Source organism: Tachypleus tridentatus, chromosome 8, assembly GCF_004210375.1.
Source record: "Tachypleus tridentatus isolate NWPU-2018 chromosome 8, ASM421037v1, whole genome shotgun sequence".
NCBI classification, from domain to species: domain Eukaryota; kingdom Metazoa; phylum Arthropoda; class Merostomata; order Xiphosura; family Limulidae; genus Tachypleus; species Tachypleus tridentatus.
The window spans coordinates 141,141,377-141,165,128 of NC_134832.1; the positions used below are offsets into that span (position 1 = coordinate 141,141,377).

The 23,752-nt window shown below is 34.2% G+C and overlaps 1 protein-coding gene across 2 annotated transcripts in view; it reads left to right on the plus strand.

Annotated features, from left to right (window-relative positions):
* Positions 1-215: 215 nt before the first annotated feature.
* LOC143223625 (dystrophin-like) overlaps positions 216-23,752 on the plus strand; it is a 187,325-nt gene continuing 163,788 nt past the window's right edge. For both annotated transcript variants that reach the window (XM_076451800.1, XM_076451802.1), the window contains exon 1: positions 216-856. Coding sequence is in view for 1 of the 2 variants with exons in the window: in XM_076451802.1 (XP_076307917.1) it covers position 856 (1 nt within the window). In the remaining variant the exon portion in view is untranslated. The remainder of the gene's footprint in view (positions 857-23,752) is intronic.

A 23,752-nucleotide genomic window follows, 5' to 3' on the forward strand; every position in this document is an offset into this window, starting at 1 on the left:
TGTATTTTGTCTTGCACTTATATAAGTTTGAAAAATCATGTTAACTGACACAGTGAAAGACTAGCTGTAATTTATTACCACGAGCTATAGTCAAGCAGGTGAATATTGGTACTTGTAAGTTACTTCCCTTCGTAATACGCAAGTCTGTGGTTTCCATGGTAACTGGCCAGATATATAAATGTCCTCCCTGGGGTGAGGGGGTTTTCCCATCAGTACTCGCTGTCTTTACTATCGCATTAGGTTTTAGTTTTAAACATGAGGTGGAAGGCCAAGTATTAACATGTAACCGTCGTGTTGCAGAGGAATATTGATTTAATAGTTTTTTTCTGCCCGCTTTCCCTCGTGCACACAACAACGCGCACGAACAATTCCATTCCTAGTCTGAATTCAAGCAGTTGGACCTGTGTGCGTTCCTGAAAAACTGGCTCACGCGAGTGCTTCTTGCAGTGTTGTAAGTCTCTCACCACAGTATCAGACGTTGGACAACACTAGACAGCAGGCAGTTTTTCTTTACTATTTTGATTAGACTTATATATATATATCCGACAGAGTTACGGTGCAGCCTGTCTATGATTTCTAGGTCGCATTGATACTATCAGCAAGTTCAGAGCTCGTACAACTTTGCAACGAGAATTCTGTCACGTGTAGTAGAAGTCGTGGATATCGCCTAGCCATTAGAGGCTCCTGAAGAAGTAATCTATGTCGAGCTGTGAGTTACACTCACGTAGGAGCTGTAAACTGTCACAGATCAAGCATTAGCGGCACTCGAACCGATATTACAAACAGTTAAGGATAATCTAAAGACCTTCAACACTACATCTCTAATGCCAGCACACTTGCTGTGAAACCTAGATTAGTAAGTACTTTAAAACTTATTATTCCAATACCCTTGAACTGTATCACTTTTTTTCGCTGCTCCGATCTCCATATTAAGAAATTCACTGATTTACTAATTAATTATACTTTTGCTTGTGGAAAGTATCGCATTAATGCTCATATCGTATAGTTACGAATTTCAATACTTTTTACTTTGTAGAATCAGGTTATCCTTTTTCAGTCTAGATATATAATTGATGTAAAGCTTTTAAAGGCAAGTTTAAAACACACTCGTATATATATATATATATATACACACACACTGTATGTTTGACTTAATAAAAGTTTACGTTTCTTAAGTGAATTTAATTTTTATTTTCCATTGTGTTCATGGCTCCAATATTCAAGTCACTGAAATTAAGTTTGATACTTCCCAATGAAAGTATAGTATCTTGCTTTTTAGTTTTATTTATTACCAAAGGTAGCGCTGAGAGTTTCTACTGACCAGTTCACAATCCAGCTACTGTATAGTAATTTACAATTAATTTACAATTTATTTTATATTAACAACAATTGTAGTTATGTATTTCTTGTTCTTAGTTCAGTAAAACAATCGATTTTTTTCTACAATACTTCGTTAAGAGGCGTACGAAGCTTCATTTTTTCTTTGATAACCATAACAACTGTTTTTTTATCTAACGACGAGCTAACTCGTGTTCTTCTTTGTGTATTAACCCAGTACTCCCTATTGTTTTATTCCTAATATTTGTATAAACCTTCAAAAGAGCGATTTGCGATTAGACCCGGCCCTAATTTTGAGCTTATAAGACGAGAGGGAAAACAGACAGGCCACAGCACTTACCGCCAACTCTTTGACTACTCTTGTCTTACCAATAATTGGGATTTGACTGTTACTCTTAGAGCACACTCACATCCCTAAAATATGGATTGTGTTTCTGCTCAACGGGCTGAAAACAATGAACCCTCTGATTCAACGTTTGAGCACGCTGATCACTTGGCCACGCCTAGTCCTGTATCCTAAAAGAACAGGATTATCTAATTTGCAGCTAGATTAGCTGGTCACATAATATATCGAGTGCGTGTCAGAGGTGGAGCACTATTTATCGATTTAAAAAATATATATTGGTAACATATTGATATTAATAGTCAGAATAATACAGCAGTAGGTGACCAACATTTAGTAACTAAGCCCCAAAGTCAAAAAAGCTAAAAACAGCTTCAATTTATAATTATTCATTTCCAGTTTTTTTACTTATGTTTGACGAGCCCGTCGGCACTACAGTAACACAACCCAGATCTACTAGAACCCAGAAAGAGTTCGCTTAACCCCTCACAAACTGAGCAATTCCAAAACCTAAGGGCTTAGACGATTCGGATTACAAATATGATTTATGCACGTGCATACAACACAACCTTACTAATACTATTCAGAATATCCCCTGAAAATACAAAGTCGCAAACATAACTTTAAATAAATAATAAGCAATAAGCAATCTGTCCTTCAAGTCAGTCTTGAAACCTGAGCCTTAATCATATCATGTTTTTTCTTTCAATAAGTTGTCATTAGAATTTTTTTTTAAAAATGTGATGCTTTTTACTTTGCTTTTAGGCATCATAACCATTCTCAAAACAAGTAATCATGGTAACCATAGAGACGAAAGATGGATTTGGTGAAGCTACTGTTTAATTCTTTGTTAAAACAACAACCTAGGCAATTATCAGTTCATCCATTAAATAAAACAAATAAAGAAAACGTTATTAAAGGCACACAGTGAATACACTTTAAGTACTAGTATTTTAAAAAATAATTGTAGGTAAAGGCGGATCGTCTGTAGATATAGGTAACTTACAACAATATCATTCATAAAGGTGTCCAGACTGTCAATATTATTTATAAATGCATTGTTCATAAAGGTTTATATACTGTAATAGAATTGTTAGTAAAGGTTTATATAGGCTGTAAATATCAACAGTATATGATAGTATTGTTGATAAAGATGTACAGACTGTAGATATCAATACTTTACAGCAGTATTGTTCCTAAAGCTTTATATAGACTGTAAATATCAATAGTTAACAACAGTATTGTGAATAAATGTTTATTTAAACTGTAAATATCAATACCTTACAACAGTATTGTTGATAAAGGTTTATATGAACTGTTAATATCAATAGTTTGTAACAGTATTATTGATAAAGGTTTATCTAGATGATAAATATCAACAGTGTACACCAGTGTTGTTGATAAAGGTATGCAGACGGTAAATATCAATAGTTTACAAAAGTATTGTTCATAAAGGTATATATACAATGTAAATATCAAGAGTTTACAATAGTATTACTGATGAAGATATACAGAGTATATATATCAAGAGTTTACAACAGTATTGTTGATTAAGATTTGTATAGACTGTAAATATCAATAGTTTACAACACTATTAGTGATAAAGGTGTATAGACATAAATAACTTGCAACAGTATTATTGATAAGCAATTCAATAGACTAAAAATATCAACAATTTATAAAAGTATTCTTGATAAAGGTGTAAAGACTGTAAATATCAATTATTTATACAAGCATTTTTGATAAAGGATTATATAGACTATAAATATCAATAGTTTACAATAGTATTGTTGATATATGTATAAAAAAGTGAATATCAATAGTTTACGATAGTAGTATTGTGAAAGGTATACAGACAGTAAATATCAATAGTTTACAACAAAATTATTGATAAAGGTATATAGACTGTAAGTATCAATAGTTAATAATAATATTATTGATAAAGGAATATAGACTATAAATATAAATAGTTTCCAACAGTATTATTGATAAAAGTATGTAGTCTGTAAATATCATTTCTTCACAACAGTATTATTAGAAAAGATTTATAGATTGTAAATATCGACTGTTCCCAACAGTACTGTTAATAAAGATATATAGACTGTAAATATCACTTGTTCAAAACAGTATTGTTGATAAAGATTTACAGAGTGTAGATTTCAGTAGTTTATAACAGTATTGTTCGTAAAGTTTAATTACACTGTAAATATCAATAGCTTACAACAGTATTTTTGATAAATGTGAATAAACTGTAAATATCAGTTACTTATAAATGCATTGTTGATAAAGGTATGTAGACAGTACATGTCAATAGTTCACAACAGTATTGCTGATGAAATTATAGAGAATGTAAATACCCAAAATTTACAATAGTATTGTTTAAAAATGTCTATATAGACTGTAAATACCAATAGTTTACAACAATATTGTATAATACATGTGTATGGACTGTAAATATCAATCATTTACAACAGTATTATTGATAAAGGTTTATATAGTTTGTAAATACCAATAACTCACAACAGTATTATTAACAAAGTTATACAGATGGTAAATATCAATAGTTTACAGTAGTATTAAAATATCAATAGTTTACAGTAGTATTATTGATGAACATTTAAATAGACTGTTAATATCAATAGTATTATTGAAAAAGATATAGATACTATAAATATCAATAATTCACAACAGTATTAGTAAAGGTTTATAGACAGTAAATGTCAGTTCTTCACAACAGTATTATTGATCAAGATAATCAATTGCTCACAACAGTATTATTTATAAAGGTAAATAGACTGTAAATATTAATAGTTTCCAACAGTATTATAGATAAAGGTATATACACTGTAAATATTAATAGTTTCCAACAGTATTATTGATAAAGGTATGTAGCCTGTAAATATCACTACTTTACAACAGTATTATTCATAAAGGAATATAGACTGTAAATATTGACAGTTCATGATATGTATTATTGATAAAGGTTTAAATAGACTGTAAATATTAATAGTTTACAACATTAGTTTTCATAAAAGTTTATATAGACTGTAAATATCAACAGTTTACACCAATATTATTGATAAAGAAATATAGAGTGATCAATAGTTTACAATACTATTGTTGATAAAAGTGTATAGACTAAAGATATAAATATTTCACAACAATATTATTGATACAGGTATATAGACAGTAAATACCAATAGTTTACAACAGTATTATTGACAAAATTTTATATAGACTGTAAATATTAATAGTTTGCAAAATTAATATTGATAAAGATTTATATAGAGTGTAAACATAAATAGTTTACAACACTATTATTCATAAAGGTACATAGACTATAAATATGAATAGTTTACAATAGTATTGTTGATAAAGGTATATATGCTGCTAATATCAATAGTTTACCACAGTATTATTCATAAAGGTCTATATGCTTGGTAAATATTAAACATTCCCAACAGTATTATAGATTAATTTTTATATAGACTGTAAATATCTATAGTCAACAACAGTATTATTGATAAAAGCTTATACAGACTATAAATATCAGTAGTTTACAGTAGTATTGTTCATAAATGTTTATATATACCATAAATATCCAAAGTTTACAACAATATTATTGATAAAGGAGTATAGACTGTATATACCAATAGTTTACAATTGTATTATTGTAAATATCACTACTTTAAAACAGTATTATTGATGAAGGAATATAGTCTGTACATATCAATAGTTTACAACAGTATTATTGAGAAAGGAAAATAGACTGAAATATTAATAGTTTCCAACAGTATTATTGATAAAGGTATATAGACTGTAAATATTAATAGTTTCAAACAGTATTATTGATAAAGGTATATAGCCTGTAAATATCACTACTTTACAACAGTATTATTGATAAAGGAATATATACTGTAAATATTAATAGTTTAGAATAGTATTATTGATAAAGGTATGTAGCCTGTAAATATCACTACTTTACAACAGTATTATTCATAAAAGAATATAGACTGTAAATATTAATAGTTTCCCACAGTATTATTGATAAAGGAATATAGATTGTAAATATTAATAGTTTCCCACAGTATTATTAATAAAGGAATATAGATTGTAAATATTAATAGTTTCCCACAGTATTATTGATAAAGGTATATAGCCTGTAAAATCACTACTTTACAACATTATTATTGATAAAGGAATATAGACTGTAAATATCAATAGTTTACAATAATATTATTGATAAAGGTATATAAACTGCTAATATCAATAGTTTACCACAGTATTATTCATAGAGGTCTATATAGTTGTAAATATCAAACGTTCACAACAGTATTATATATTAATGTTTATATAGACTGTAAATAACTATAGTCCACAACAGTATTATTAATAAACACTTATACAGACTGAAAATATCAATAGTTTACAACAGTTACAACAGTATTTTTGATAAAGGTGTATAAACTGTAAATATCAGTTATTTATAAATGAATTGTTGAGAAAGATTATATTGTTGATAAAGGTTTATACATGTAATTATCAATAGTTCACAACAGTATTATGATAAACAAACATAGAGTTTAATTATCGTTTAGTTTACAAAAGCATTATTGATAACGGTTTATATAGACTGTAAATATCAATACCTTACAATACTATTATTGATAGAGGTTTATATAGAATGCAGATATCAATAATCTACAACAATATTCTTGATAAAGGTGTATGGACTATAGATATAAGTTATTTATAAATGTATTTTTCGTAAAGGCTGCAAATATGAAGAGTTTACAACACTATTGTTGATAATGGTGTATAGACTGTAGTCTGTAGATATAATTAGCTTACCACAGTATTATTGATAAACGGTTATATAGGGTGAAAATGTCAACAGTTTACAACAGTATTATTGATAAAGGTGTGTAGAATGTAGATGTCAGTTATTTATAAATGCATCGTTGCTAAAGGATTATATCGACCGTAAATATCGAGAGTTTACAAGAATTATTGATAAAGGTAAATATACTGTAAATATCAATTATTCACTACAGTGTTATTGATAAAGGTTTATATAGATTATAAATATCAATAGTTTACAACGGTATTGTTCATAATGGCATACATAGACTGTAAATAACAATAGCTTACAACATTATTCTTGATAAAGGTGTATAGACTGTAGTATCAATTATTTATAGCTTTATCGTTGATAAAGGATTATATAGGTTGTAAATATCAATAGTTTATGACAGTATTACTGATAAATGTTTATATAGACTGTAAATATCGATAATTTACAACAATACTATTGATGAAAGTTTATATAGACTGTAAATTTCAATTCTTCACAATATTATTATTGATGAAGCTATATAGACTCTAAATATGAATAGTTTCCAACAGTATTATTGTTAAAGGTTTGTATAGACTGTTATATTAGTAATTTAGAACAATATTATTGATAAAGGTTTATATAGACTGTAAATATCAATAGTGTACGATAGGAGTGTTGTTAAGTGTATAAAAACTGTGAATATCAATAGTTTACATAGTATTATTGATAAAGGTTTATATGGACTGTAAATATCAAGTTTACAACAGTATTATGAATAAAGATTTATATAGACTGTAAATATCAATAGTTTTCAACACTGTTGTTGATAAAGGTGTACAGACTGTAGATATAAATAGCTTACAACAGTATTATTGATAAAGGTATACAGACTGTAAATATTAATTTTTTATAACAGTATTGCTGATAAAGGTGTATAGACTGTTAATATCAGTTATCTATAAATGCATTGTTGATAAAGGTTTATATAGTTTGTAAATATTAATATTTTAGTACAGTATTATTTTTATAAAAGTTTATATAGCCTTTAAATATCAGTAATTTAGAATAGTATTATTGTTACCTGTGCCTAGACTTACATATTAATTATTTATAAAAGTATTGTATGTAAAGATTATTATGTCTGTATAAATGAAACTTTTAATTTAGTTGCATATCTTAACCCTTTGACGACAAGAACGGCCAATGTCTTATTTTAGTTCTGAACTGGTCTTTCCATTTATACTTGGTTGACATAATATTGAGTTTCCGGAGAAAGTTGCATTAGTCATTACAGTATTAATATGTTTAATATGACATTACTTCAATACCGTCGTTTGAAATTAGTTTTCACTAGTTTGAGTTGGCCAACGAGGTCCATCAACTTCATGAAATACGTGTGATGATTAAACAGAATCTAACTTCAGTGAGCTTGTTCATTATTATCCACGTTACATACACGTGCTAGATATCAACCAATAAAATCCAGCATCGGTGAACTTGTGGGTTACTTATTAATGCACGTATGGATATTATCCGTAAGTACAAACTGATACAGTTTTGAATAAACATTTTTAAAAGGTCTGTCATAAGATATATGGAGAAAAATTCATCATAATATTTGCCACCATTACAGTTTTGTTTAACTACGATATGGTTGAATATATTATATTAAACGATTTTTAATATGCAAATCAACGAGTCAAATGACAACAACATCCAATATATAGTCTAAATTGAACAGCATGAAGTCAACAATATATTTTTACCTTGTTTGAAGTTACAGCGGAAGTGTCCAACGCTAGAAACCATGTTTCGATACCCGTCTCTGGTAGAGCAAGATAGCTCATTTTGCAGCTTTTTATTTAACTACAAAAAAAGAAACATAGCATGTGTGATGCCACCAAAAAATGATCGCTTTTGGGAATAGTTGTAAAAGTTCTAAAAATATTCATACGTGGGATTGAAGTGAGGAAATTAAAATTCCAACATGGGAATATCCTATTTAATAGTATTGAAAAACAAAGGAAAATGGATCAGTTTGGAGAAAACAGAACCATTCAAAAAGAGACCTGCATCAAGTCGTTCTCCAAATATTATAAGCGAAGTGAAGCGTCTTTTAATAAATTAGAATCCACGAGCACAAGGTTTGTCACAGACGCTGGCCACAGAAATATTCATTATAATAAGAGGCAGATCTCTGTCTGAAACCGCGACACAAGAAACACCTGTTTGAAGTATGCTTAGCTTTTAGAATATTAAAGAAATAGCCGTTCGTTTCCTTCATAAGTCTCAAATAGTGTTAACAAGCTTGTCGTTCTCCTTTACAATACAAACAACAAACACAGCGCTCGCTATACCAGCCTATAGACATTATGTAAGAATCCATAATTAAAACAAGGAAAAGAACCGTAGTCATAAACCAATGAAAAAGTTCCAATAAGAATTTATTGACAACACTCCCGCGACATCTCATAGCCATCTCATCGTGACAAATTTATTTATTGGAGTAAGAAGAGTAGACAGATTAATAGCCATAACGAAAGTTACGCAGCAGTGTAAAATCTTATTACACAATCTTATATCACTTATTATAATGGTAAACTTGGTAGTGAGGCCTACTGTTTCACAGCAAGTTGCCTGCATGCTGGTCGTGTTTGCGGTTTCGACTAAGAGTCTTGTTTTTCCTGCTATTTTCCTCATTTTAGTTATTATACTCTTACTTCAAGGGGAAGCACTCGAGCGGATACTCTTGAAGGTTATAAAAAGATCATGTAAGTGTGGAAAGGCTATTATTGCGTCGTTACCAGAGAAATGTGTGATTGATATATAAAGAAAAAACAAAACACTGCAAGTGTACTTTCATATCTCGCATCTTATATGTTATATATATAAAGATATTATTAACTTCAACACATTTTGGAAGCTGTGGCTTCACGTTCACCAAAACGTTGCCCGGCATGACCAAGTGGTTGGGACACTTCACTCGTAACCTGAGGGTCGTTGTTTCGAATCCCCGTCGCACCAAACATGCTCGCCCTTTCAGTCGTGGCGACATTTAGAATGTGACGGTCAATTCCACTATTAGTTGGTAAAAGAGTAACCCAAGAGTTGGCAGTGGGTTGTGATGATTAGCTACATTCCCTCTGGTCTTACACTGCTAAATTAAAAACGGATAGCGCAGAGAGCCCTCATGTAGCTTTGCGCGAAATTCAAAAACAAACAAGCAAATCATCTAAAAGTTAATCGCACCCCTTCAACCCTTCAACGGTACTGTCGAGGGATTTGGACGCGAAAATTCAAGGTTCCATCCCTGCAGTAGGCAGAACACTGATAGTCCATTGCTTCGTGCTTAAAACAAACAAAATGTAACGATGTTAAATACACAAAAGAGAGTCTAGTGTTATGTTATCTTTCTAATAAAGCCACGCCTTTAAAAACATACAATGTGACAAGCTTGTGAAACATTTCAAAGTGAAACTTTGTGTTCATTACAGCGTAACGGAAAATCAACCATTAAATTGCTCTTTCCATAAATATTAAAGTAGGGGGCCTAATTCCGTTGTCAATGGGCATTTAAAAGGTCAATAAGCAGACTTCTTTCGCTACACAAGGACAAGAGAATGAACACTGAGCCACGAATTATCGATAACGTTATCCAGAAACTCTGGTTATTCAGCTAAAGTCACCGTGATAATTGACGTCATAATGTTGTTGTCATTAGTAAGGACAGAAGTAACGACAGCATAAACAAGTGGTTGGACTACAAAATCTAACTGTCAACAGAATAACTGTCGGGGAATGAATGACGTTGACGTTATAGCAAGTTTGAAAAGGTTTTTGTTTCGATTTAGTTTTTGAATTTCGCGCAAGGATACACGAGGTCAACCTGCGTTAGCCGTCCCTAATTTAGCATTAAAAGGAAGAGGGAGGGCAGAATTCGTCAACATTATCCACCGCCAACTCTTTGGTTACTCTTTTACCAACGAATAGTGGGATTTAAAATTATAACGGCCCCAAAGTTGAAAGGATGAGCATGTTTGGTGGGAAGTGGATACGACCCTCAGATTGCGAGTCAAGCGCCCTGACCACGTGGTCATGATGGGCATATTGGATAATAGGCTTTACAGCTGTTTTTTCATCAATTTAAGTGGCATTGACAGGAACCGAGGAAGCAGTAGGAGTGTGTGTGTGAAGTGCTAGCGGAGGTTGAAGTCACTTCAAAATATATCTTATCCTCCCCAGTAACACACAGAACAACACTTACTGCTAAAGCTGGTTCACTTCCTTGGTACTATCGCATGTGAGCCCCCAAAATGTAGATTACAACCCCTCAGTTTTTATCTAGCCCACTTCATACCCCTCACTCGGGACAGAAACTGTAAATACGTGGTCACACAGTCAGGTTGTATTCATTCTTCTCAATCTTCGTTCAGCAAATCGCACGCGTGTACTCGACGATCCAATGCTGCTAGTTGTGTGATTAATGGCTGGCATACTGTAACCATAAAATCGAGTTGCGCAGTTTGTGGCCGTAAAGACGCGTTTTAGAATTGACAGTCAAGTCTTATGCAAGATTAAACAGGACAAGACTATTCCGAAAGTTGTCAGCTGGAGCTATTGACAAGCTGCCTTTTTCTTTTCGTAAGCTCCAAATTACATGGACAGATGCAGTGACAGTTTTTGTGCAGCTTTTTGTAGACTCTCTCAAAACAAAAGCCTTCATCATGCGGGATTCTTGTATTTTGTTTGCTTGTTTTGTTTTGAATTTCGCACAAAGCTACTCAAGGGCTATCTGTGCTAGCCGTCCCTAATTTAGCAGTGTAAGACTAGAGGGAAGGCAGCTAGTCATCACCACCCACCGCCAACTCTTGGGCTACTCTTTTACCAACGAATAGTGGGATTGACCGTAACATTATAACGCCCCCACGGCTGAAAGGGCGAGCATGTTTGGCGCGACGGGGATGCGAACCCGCGACCCTCGGATTACGAGTCTCTCGCCTTAACGCGCTTGGCCATGCAGGGCCTTGGGATTCTTGTAACCTTCAAATAAAACCGATTCAGTTCACAACTCTTTGGCCATGATATTCCATCTTTATTACGATGAAATAACATTTGAAACTATCATATGACATCAGTATATAACTGACACAGCAACTTTACATCTATTTCTTGACAACTTTTTGTCCATTATCTGAAAACATCAATTTCAAGCTATCCCAGAATATGCCTTAGCCTCCCCAATAACCTACAGAACAGTACTTACTATTAAAGCTGGTTCACTTCCTATGCACTGTTGCATGTGAGCCCCTGTAATGTAGATTACATCTCCCCTACAGTTTTGTCTAACCCACTTCAGAGCCTCACCCTGAACAGAAACTGCAAATACGTTGTTACATTAGCCTTTCATACGCATAGTTTTACTTATGAAAATTTTGTATGGAATTAGCTGAAACCAAAAGAAATAAACCTGGAAACATCGTTAACAGACATTAACTGTTTTTCCTTTTTTAGTGCCTCCATCTTGGAAACTGCTCGCGCAAAGAGAGCCCGATCGATATGCTGTACTCTTAGAAAGTTTCTAAACTTACATAACGTAAAGAAATATATTTTAAAAGTGTATATATCACCCAAGTTAAGCAATTAGCTCAAAACGCCTTATCAAAACGAGCTACGACAGTAAAAGATAACTAAAAATTAACCCAGTAAACAATGTACATTGCCCCCCCCCGCAATAGCATAGCGGTATATCTGCGGACTCGCACTACTAGAAACCGGGTTTCGATACCCGTAGTATGCAGAGCATAGCCAATAGCATAGCGGTATATCTGCGGACTCGCACTACTAGAAACTGGGTTTCGATACCCGTAGTATACAGAGCATAGCCAATAGCATAGCGGTATATCTGCGGACTCGCACTACTAGAAACCGGGTTTCGATACCCGTAGTAGGTAGAGCATAGATAGCCCATGGTGCAGCTTTGTGTTTAATTTCACAAACAACATCAGTGTACCGAAATGTAATTTAAAATAACATTTGTGCAATGTACATACATTTGAAAGGAGTACAACAGTAAAATAATAACATAATAAATAATTTATCAAAACAGGAACCGGCTCCAAAATGACTCTACATAATTCAGTCTTAAAGAAGACAATGGCGTAAGTCATTGTAGGGTTGGTTCCTGTTTTAATCAATTATTTATTTTTCTACTATTGTTTGTTTGTTTGTTTTTTGGAATTTCGCACAAAGCTACTCGAGGGCTATCTGTGCTAGCCGTCCCTAATTTAGCAGTGTAAGACTAGAGGGAAGGCAGCTAGTCATCACCACCCACCGCCAACTCTTGGGCTACTCTTTTACCAACGAATAGTGGGATTGACCGTCACATTATACGTCCCCACGGCTGGGAGGGCGAGCATGTTTAGCGTGACGCGGGCGCGAACCCGCGACCCTTGGATTACGAGTCGCACGCCTTACGCGCTTGGCCATGCCAGGCCTCATTCTACTATTGTACTTTTTTAATTTTATATATGTAATAATGCACATAATTTAGTTGCTGATCTGATTATTTAGTGTATGCGTAAAAGTAATCGCAAATCAAAAAATTACACTTATTACAAGGAGTTGACTACTATTAAAACGATTTTAAATTTGTAAATCAGCAAGTCACGTGACTACCACAGTGGTTATAAAGTCGCTTGTGAGACTTAGTGTATCATAACTATATTTCAACATTGTTTGATGTGTGATGTCACTGAATGTGTATCATTTTCAGGGAGGTTTGGTTTGGTTTATTTTGAATTTCGCGCAAAGCTATACGAGGGCTGTCTTCGTTAGCTGTCCCTAATTTAGTAGTGTAAGACTAGAGGGAAGGTGGCTAATCATCACCACCCACCGCCAACTCTGGAGCTACTCTTTTACCAAAGAATAGTGGGATTGACCATCATATTATAACGCCCCCACGGCTGAAAGGGCAAGCATGTTTGGTGTGACAGGGATTCGAACTCGCGACCCTCGGATTACGAATCGAACGTCTTAACCACATGGCCGTGCCGGGCCTTTCGGGAGGATATGAAACAAGCTTTTCCGACGTAAAAATATTAATATATCAGACCATAAAGATGTGTTCAGATTTGTAGATTTGAAATTTCTAAAACGAGTCTGCCACTAGTAATTAATAGCATTCGGATAAGCTAAGTGCATCAACTGTGGACGCAAGGATCATTCAGAAGAAGACCTGTAAGAAGTCGTATTCTAATCTGTAACAACATAATCAAGGATCTCTGTACGGGAAGGAAATATATCACATGTACACAAGTTTCTTCCACAACATATCATATCTTCCACAACCATTACATACTTCAAACAGCTGGTGAATGAAACAGATATTTATGCTATATCATATGGAGACGTACCGGGCAAATCGCCAGACTATCTGTAAGTTGGGACTGCTGAAAAGAACATTAGATGGCTTACAAAGTCAAGTATGTTGTAAAGAAAAATGTCGTAATTTTCAAGAAATATTCTCATCACTAATTACATTTTTTGTAAAATGATAAAAACCTAAACCTAAAATATCAAAAACATTTTCATCTAAAACTTTTATAATTTCCCGATTTTCAGAGAACGCGCCTCGCAATCTGCGAATCTCGGGATCATATCTCGTTACCGAAAATGCTCGCGCTTTCAGCTGTTGGGGTATTATGATATGCAGTCAATATCATTATTCGTTGCCCAAGAATTATCGGTGGGTAGTATTGGCCCTCTTTTTGCGTCACTGCTAAAATTAGGGACAACTATCGAAGAAACCTCTCATGTAGCTTTGCGCAAAATTTCAAAAACAAACAAACACAGAATTCGCGAGAAGAGTAAAGAATTACGAATGGCCATTGTGATACAAATAAAAAAAAATCACATCACGGTCGAAATAGTCAGAAAATTTTTCATAAAAACCATTTTCTCAATCATCACCCATGTTATGGGCAAATAACTACTGACTAAATCGAAACAATCGGGTAAACAGCGTAGCGCTCTCAGGTGGACCACTAACAACCGTTACAGTTCAAGAGTAAACATGAATTCGTGTGTATACAGGTAAATAGTAAAGAGAATTTTAACCAATTTTACGTGGATTTATCACTTTATGACAATTAGATGGAAATGTGAAATACTTTATCAGTTGTATCGAAACTTAGCAGTGGAAACGTAAGGTACCATTGTATGTACTTATATTGTATCCGTGTCTATACGTTTATATATTTATATTGCACTAAGTTATAGTATTAGTAATATTACTTATTTTGCACACACACGTGCTCTAGCCCTAAACGAATAACTGACGACGCGGGAAAAGTAGCGAAATAATTTACGCAAAATTTTAAAGGGTAAAAAAAAACAAAGACACCCAACTCCTTTCTAAATGCATGGCCAGGTGGCTAAGTCACTCAACTCGTAATCCGAGGGCCGCGTGTTCAAATCCCAGTCATACCAAACATGCTCGTCCTTTCATCCGTGGAGGCGTTATAATGTTTCGGTCAATCCTACTATTTGTTGATAAAAGAGTAGCCCAAGAGTGGCGGTGAGTGGTAATGACTAGCTGCCTTCCCTCTGGTTTTACACTGCTAAATTAGGGACGACTAGCACAGATAGCCCTCGTGTAGCTTTGCGCGAAATTCCAAACAAAACCTTTCCAAGTGACAATAAACTTATTTTTTCAACATTGTAACTTAGAACTTGTGAAGTTCAGACTTATAATTCAAATTAATGCTGTAGTTTGGGAAAAGTTGTATACGTTAAATAAACAAACAAAAACAAATTACCTCCCTAGTGGCACATCGCTACGTCTGTAGACTTAGAACGCTACAAACCGGCTTTCGTTACCCATGGTGGGTAGATCACATTTAGTCCAATGGGTGACTTTACGTTAAATTTAGCTTAAGATAAAAGACAACTACACAATATATCGACTACAATTATTAGAGCTAACAGAATTAAAGACCTAAAACATAAGTGAAAAATAATATATCTTAAATGAAACTGCAAAAAACAACAACATTTTTTTCCTGTTGTTATTGTTCTTTTCTATCAAGTTTTCTTACAAATTATCAAACAAAACCGAGTTCCTGTTTCAAAGTTAAAAGAACAAAAAAAGAAGGCGTATTCATTATCCAAGCCTCCATTTCTCACAAGCATTTTCCACCTTTAATTATTTAAAATTTCTTTAGCACAATTGGTATTTTAAAGGCCTGAGAAACAGGCTCACATTTTATACCATAAAAGGCCTAGCATGACCAAGCGTGTTAAGGCGTTCGACTCATAATCCGAGAGTCGCGGGTTCGAATCCCGGTCGCACAAAACATGCTCGCCCTTTCAGCCGTGGGGGCGTTATAATGTGACGGTCAATCCCACTATTCGTTGGTAAAAGAGTAGCCCAAGAGTTGGCGGTGGGTGGTGATGACTAGCTGTCTTCCCTCTAGTCTTACACTGCTAAATTAGGGACGACTAGCGCAGATAGCCCTCGAGTAGCTGCGCGAAGTTAAAAATAAAGTAATATATATATATATAATATAAAAAAATTATAAAATTTTGGGTTGAAAGTTATGAAAAACATTCTCGAAGCTTTTAATAAATCAGAACGGACACAGTGAATTCTAAAAATATTTTTATTCTCTTGCTAGTTTATACCCATCAAACGACTCTTACGTTTCTGCTGCTTGAATAAATTAGATAGTAGAAAAGGGTTAGCGAAATTTTCGATAAGTCAAAGAAAGTTTAGTCGTGCGTGCTTAATTTCCCTAATGACCGTATAAAACATTTCAAGGGCTGTTCTTTGAGCGAAGCGCAGACCAGATGGAACCTTGCATCGTGGATAAAACTTTAAGAATATTCATAAGATGTAACAAATGAAGATTATGTAAGAAAAAAAAAGATGAAACTGTACACCATCACGGGTGTAGGTTCAAGGGGCTGGAATCTTCCTCCGCTGGAGAAATGAGTTCCGTTTCTCACACTGTAACCTTTTTGAATCATTATTTATCATAAGCTAAAAATACTCATGTTGATTCTTACTTCAATAATCTTTCGTGTATGCGTTGTGCATAGTTTTACTTATGTATTATTAAAAACAATTTGTATTAAATAAAACTTTCATGTGTGAAGGATAACCTATAATAAATAAAATATCCATTTTTTTTAAACCATTTTATATTTTGTTGTTATCAGTAACAAAGAACTTAGAAACAAGTGTAATTTAGGTCGGTGTCCCAGATATTTGTAACAATAATGTTAATGATGCGAGCTATTGTTATCACTAGTACAGACTCTTGCATGGTACAATAACGTATTTTGATAAAAATTGGATGGAAAATGAATTACTATGCGAACTTGACAGGTACCTCACACATGATGAAGATAGTTCTAAACACTTCTACCAGATCAATATATATTTAAAAGATAAAAATAAATAAATGAAAATATATATATAATAATAAAAATATAAATAAAAAGTAATCAACATATATGTGTATAAAAATGGCCACCATCAAACTAGGCATCTTACTTATAGGGCAAAATAATATCCATATATGTATACCAGTACATGGAAATTGCCCTGAAAAGTAGATCAGCCCACTCTGACCCAAAAATCAGTAACTAACGTCATCAAACACTGCATGACTACATGAGTAAAGGAAGGAGGAAGAGATCAAAGAGCACCTGACCCTCCAGGGTACATATGATACCCAAACCCTAGAGAGACTTCACCGCTCACAAACGGACAAAACAAAAATAAATGGTTCTTCTAACTTCAGGAAACCAAAGTTTATCATAAGAAATATGTTATTTACACAAAGATCATTATTTGATTCATTCATTCATTCACCATTAGATTCCATCTAGGAACATAGGGCCGCAATCGCATGCGGATTCTTCAACAGGTATTTAAGTGAGTAGGTTGTTAGCCCGCTGCACCGAGCCGTCCCTAATTTAGTAGTGTAAGACAGCTAGTGGAAGGCAGCTAGTCATCACCACCCACCGCCAACTCTTGGGCTACTCTTTTACCAACAAATAGTGGGATTGACCGTCACATAATAACGCCCCCACGGCTGGGAGGGCGAGCATATTTAGCGCAACGTGGGCGCGAACCCGCGACACTTGGATTAGGAGTCGCACGCCTTACGCGCTTGGCCATGCCGGGCCATTCTTTGATTACAGTTATTTTATTATTGCATTAATTGTATCGTTGCAGTAGTTCTCTTAAAACCACATGTCTTAATAGTTCTCTTAAAACCACATGTCTTAATAGTTCTCTTAAAACCACATGTCTTATAAATGCTCGATTATTATTCAAAACCTTCTCTTCATAACAAACAACAAATTAAATTCATTCGATACAGACCAACAAACAACGAATTAAATTCATTCGATACAGACCCTTCTTCCTGACAGGCTTTTATATTGAAAAGTGTATAAATTGAGGAGCTATTTACACCTATGTCAGCGACTCAATTAAACTCAATTGAAACATGCAAGGAAAAGAGGAAGTATTATAGGGAAAAAAGTGGAACTGGAGACGTATAACTTACGAAATTCGGAGAAATCGAGCATGACCGACACTTGGTTTTTATGACCATAATTACTTTTACAAATTATTCCGTTCAGTACTAAATGCCAATGACATTTAAAATACTTGCGGCAGAACTAACGGTCATAAAAGATTTTCATTATATGGAACCAATGTTTGAGCGAACCTTTCACCTTGCTGTTAATCCAGTATTCTTGAGTCCACCTTTTAATGATCAATCCAACATTTAAAATCTTACTATTTATTCCTTATAATGCCAGAGTTCCTTTCAAGTGGTAACTCACTACCAGAGATGTACTCATCACTATTTATTCCTTATAATGCCAGAGTTCCTTTCAAGTGGTAACTCACTACCAGAGATGTATTCATCACTATTTATTCCTTATAATATCAGAGTTCCTTTCAAGTGGTAACTCACTACCAGAGATGTACTCATCACTATTTATTCCTTATAATACCAGAGTTCCTTTCAAGTGGTAACTCACTATCAGAGATGTACTCATCACTGTTTATTCCTTATAATACCAGAGTTCCTTTCAAGTGGTAACTCACTACCAGAGATGTACTCATCACTATTTATTCCTTATAATACCAGAGTTCCTTTCAAGTGGTAACTCACTACCAGAGATGTACTCATCACTATTTATTCCTTATAATACCAGAGTTCCTTTCAAGTGGTAACTCACTATCAGAGATGTACTCATCACTATTTATTCCTTATAATACCAGAGTTCCTTTCAAGTGGTAACTCACTACCAGAGATGTACTCATCACTATTTATTCCTTATAATACCAGAGTTCCTTTCAAGTGATAACTCACTACCAGAGATGTACTCATCACTATTTATTCCTTATAATATCAGAGTTCCTTTCAAGTGGTAACTCACTATAAGAGATGTATTCATCACTATTTATTCCTTATAATGCCAGAGTTCCTTTCAAGTGGTAACTCACTACCACAGATGTACTCATCACTATTTATTTATTCCTTATAATATCAGAGTTCCTTTCAAGTGGTAACTCACTACCAGAGATGTATTCATCACTATTTATTCCTTATAATGCCAGAGTTCCTTTCAAGTGGTAACTCACTACCAGAGATGTACTCATCACTATTTATTCCTTATAATGCCAGAGTTCCTTTCAAGTGGTAACTCACTACCAGAGATGTATTCATCACTATTTATTCCTTATAATGCCAGAGTTCCTTTCAAGTGGTAACTCACTATCAGAGATGTACTCATCACTATTTATTCCTTATAATACCAGAGTTCCTTTCAAGTGGTAACTCACTACCAGAGATGTATTCATCACTATTTATTCCTTATAATGCCAGAGTTCCTTTCAAGTGGTAACTCACTACCAGAGATGTACTCATCACTATTTATTCCTTATAATATCAGAGTTCCTTTCAAGTGGTAACTCACTATCAGAGATGTATTCATCACTATTTATTCCTTATAATGCCAGAGTTCCTTTCAAGTGGTAACTCACTACCAGAGATGTACTCTTATAATACTACAAGTGGTAACTCACTACCAGAGATGTACTCATCACTAGTTATTCCTTATAATATCAGAGTTCCTTTCAAGTGGTAACTCACTACCAGAGATGTATTCATCACTATTTATTCCTTATAATGCCAGAGTTCCTTTCAAGTGGTAACTCACTACCAGAGATGTACTCATCACTATTTATTCCTTATAATGCCAGAGTTCCTTTCAAGTGGTAACTCACTATCAGAGATGTATTCATCACTATTTATTCCTTATAATACCAGAGTTCCTTTCAAGTGGTAACTCACTACCAGAGATGTACTCATCACTATTTATTCCTTATAATACCAGAGTTCCTTTCAAGTGGTAACTCACTATCAGAGATGTACTCATCACTATTTATTCCTTATAATACCAGAGTTCCTTTCAAGTGGTAACTCACTACCAGAGATGTACTCATCACTATTTATTCCTTATAATACCAGAGTTCCTTTCAAGTGGTAACTCACTATCAGAGATGTACTCATCACTATTTATTCCTTATAATACCAGAGTTCCTTTCAAGTGATAACTCACTACCAGAGATGTACTCATCACTATTTATTCCTTATAATACCAGAGTTCCTTTCAAGTGGTAACTCACTATCAGAGATGTACTCATCACTATTTATTCCTTATAATACCAGAGTTCCTTTCAAGTGATAACTCACTACCAGAGATGTACTCATCACTATTTATTCCTTATAATATCAGAGTTCCTTTCAAGTGGTAACTCACTATAAGAGATGTATTCATCACTATTTATTCCTTATAATGCCAGAGTTCCTTTCAAGTGGTAACTCACTACCACAGATGTACTCATCACTAGTTATTCCTTATAATATCAGAGTTCCTTTCAAGTGGTAACTCACTACCAGAGATGTATTCATCACTATTTATTCCTTATAATGCCAGAGTTCCTTTCAAGTGGTAACTCACTACCAGAGATGTACTCATCACTATTTATTCCTTATAATGCCAGAGTTCCTTTCAAGTGGTAACTCACTACCAGAGATGTATTCATCACTATTTATTCCTTATAATGCCAGAGTTCCTTTCAAGTGGTAACTCACTATCAGAGATGTACTCATCACTATTTATTCCTTATAATACCAGAGTTCCTTTCAAGTGGTAACTCACTACCAGAGATGTATTCATCACTATTTATTCCTTATAATGCCAGAGTTCCTTTCAAGTGGTAACTCACTACCAGAGATGTACTCATCACTATTTATTCCTTATAATATCAGAGTTCCTTTCAAGTGGTAACTCACTATCAGAGATGTATTCATCACTATTTATTCCTTATAATGCCAGAGTTCCTTTCAAGTGGTAACTCACTACCAGAGATGTACTCATCACTAGTTATTCCTTATAATATCAGAGTTCCTTTCAAGTGGTAACTCACTACCAGAGATGTATTCATCACTATTTATTCCTTATAATGCCAGAGTTCCTTTCAAGTGGTAACTCACTACCAGAGATGTACTCATCACTATTTATTCCTTATAATGCCAGAGTTCCTTTCAAGTGGTAACTCACTATCAGAGATGTATTCATCACTATTTATTCCTTATAATACCAGAGTTCCATTCAAGCAGTAACTCACTACCAGAGACGTACTCATCACTATTTATTCCTTATAATACCAGAGTTCCATTCAAGCGGTAACTCACTACCAGAGATGTACTCATCACTAGTTATTCCTTATAATATCAGAGTTCCTTTCAAGTGGTAACTCACTATCAGAGATGTACTCATCACTATTTATTCCTTATAATACCAGAGTTCCTTTCAAGTGGTAACTCACTTCCAGAGATGTATTCATCACTATTTATTCCTTATAATGCCAGAGTTCCTTTCAAGTGGTAACTCACTACCAGAGATGTACTCATCACTAGTTATTCCTTATAATATCAGAGTTCCTTTCAAGTGGTAACTCACTACCAGAGATGTATTCATCACTAGTTATTCCTTATAATATCAGAGTTCCTTTCAAGTGGTAACTCACTCAGAGTTCCTTTCAAGTGGTAACTCACTACCAGAGATGTATTCATCACTAGTTATTCCTTATAATGCCAGAGTTCCTTTCAAGTGGTAACTCACTACCAGAGATGTACTCATCACTATTTATTCCTTATAATACCAGAGTTCCTTTCAAGTGGTAACTCACTACCAGAGATGCATTCATCACTATTTATTCCTTATAATACCAGAGTTCCATTCAAGTGGTAACTCACTACCAGAGATGTACTCATCACTAGTTATTCCTTATAATACCAGAGTTCCATTCAAGTGGTAACTCACTATCAGAGATGTACTCATCACTATTTATTCCTTATAATACCAGAGTTACTTTCAAGTGGTAACTCACTATCAGAGATGTACTCATCACTATTTATTCCTTATAATACCAGAGTTACTTTCAAGTGGTAACTCACTACCAGAGATGTATTCATCACTATTTATTCCTTATAATACCAGAGTTCCATTCAAGCGGTAACTCACTACCAGAGATGTACTCATCACTATTTATTCCTTATAATACCAGAGTTCCATTCAAGTGGTAACTCACTACCAGAGATGTACTCATCACTAGTTATTCCTTATAATACCAGAGTTCCATTCAAGTGGTAACTCACTATCAGAGATGTACTCATCACTATTTATTCCTTATAATACCAGAGTTACTTTCAAGTGGTAACTCACTACCAGAGATGTATTCATCACTATTTATTCCTTATAATACCAGAGTTCCATTCAAGCGGTAACTCACTACCAGAGATGTACTCATCACTATTTATTCCTTATAATACCAGAGTTCCATTCAAGTGGTAACTCACTACCAGAGATGTACTCATCACTGTTTATTCCTTATAATAATACCAGAGTTCCATTCAAGCGGTAACTCACTATCAGAGATGTACTCATTACTATTATGTTTAGTATGGCAAATTTCTAGTGAAATCCCCTAACAACTCGTATTCACCGAATCCTGGTCAACGTTCCGAGAAGTAGTTTGTAAAATCCAAGGTTCGAGCCTGAGATATTCCACTTAACACTATACCCAGTTTTAACGCTGGTAGCCAGTTCAGCTATCTGGAGAGTGGCTGTGTATGCGACTTGTGCTTCTTATTGGTTTCCATTTTTCTTTGGTCAGTAGTTTAAGATTATCCTAAACTTCAAGGGTCTCTAATTTGGCTGTGTAACACATGTTATAGATAATGGACCGTTAAAATCCCAAACACAGCCCACAGTAATCCTTCATATTATGACTAGATCAGTGTGAGAGTCTCTTCGAAGTGTAAATCTGACCACACTGGGTTTGGTTTGGGTTTGCTTTGAACTTCGCGCAAAGCTACACAAGGGCTATCTGCGCTAGCCATCCCTAATTAAGCAGTGTAAGACTAGAGGGAAGGCATCAAGTCATCACCACCCACCACCAACTCTGAGGCTACTCTTTTACCAACGAATAGTGGGATTGATTGTCACATTAAACCCATCATCACCACCATTAAAAGAGCGAACATGTCTGGTGTGACGGGAATTCGAACCCGCGACCCTCATATTACGAGTCGAACGTCTTAACCACCTGGCCATGCCGGGCCCCATCCTGGAAAAGGTAAAGTAATTAAAAACACATTTGTTTGTGTAGAATATTGTTTAGTGTATTGGATGCATGGCCAAGACATTCTTAACGATTTTAGAGCATACTAGTTGTGGTGAGTAGTTAGTATGCCTGGAAAAAATACCAGCACTTCCAAAGAAAAAGTCACTACTTTCAGACCTCCGTTTGATTTATAATTAGCATTTTACGTATTTCTCTTCCTGGACAAATGTACTCTGATTTTCTAATTAAAAAATTTCAGTTTAAAACAGTTTACAAACGTACTACTTATACGTATGTACAGTACGCTTTAGAAGAAAAAAAAAGACTTTTTTCTCTCTCTTTTCCTTTTGTTTTTGCCGAGACAGAAGAAATTTCGTTAAGTATTCCCAACCCCTCCATGGATAAAATCAATCATACTTACATCTCAAACAACCCTAAGAATGTTGTATTACACTTTACTGTTCTACGGCAACATTGCGTCGCGAAGACTCATATGTTTATATAAATAAGA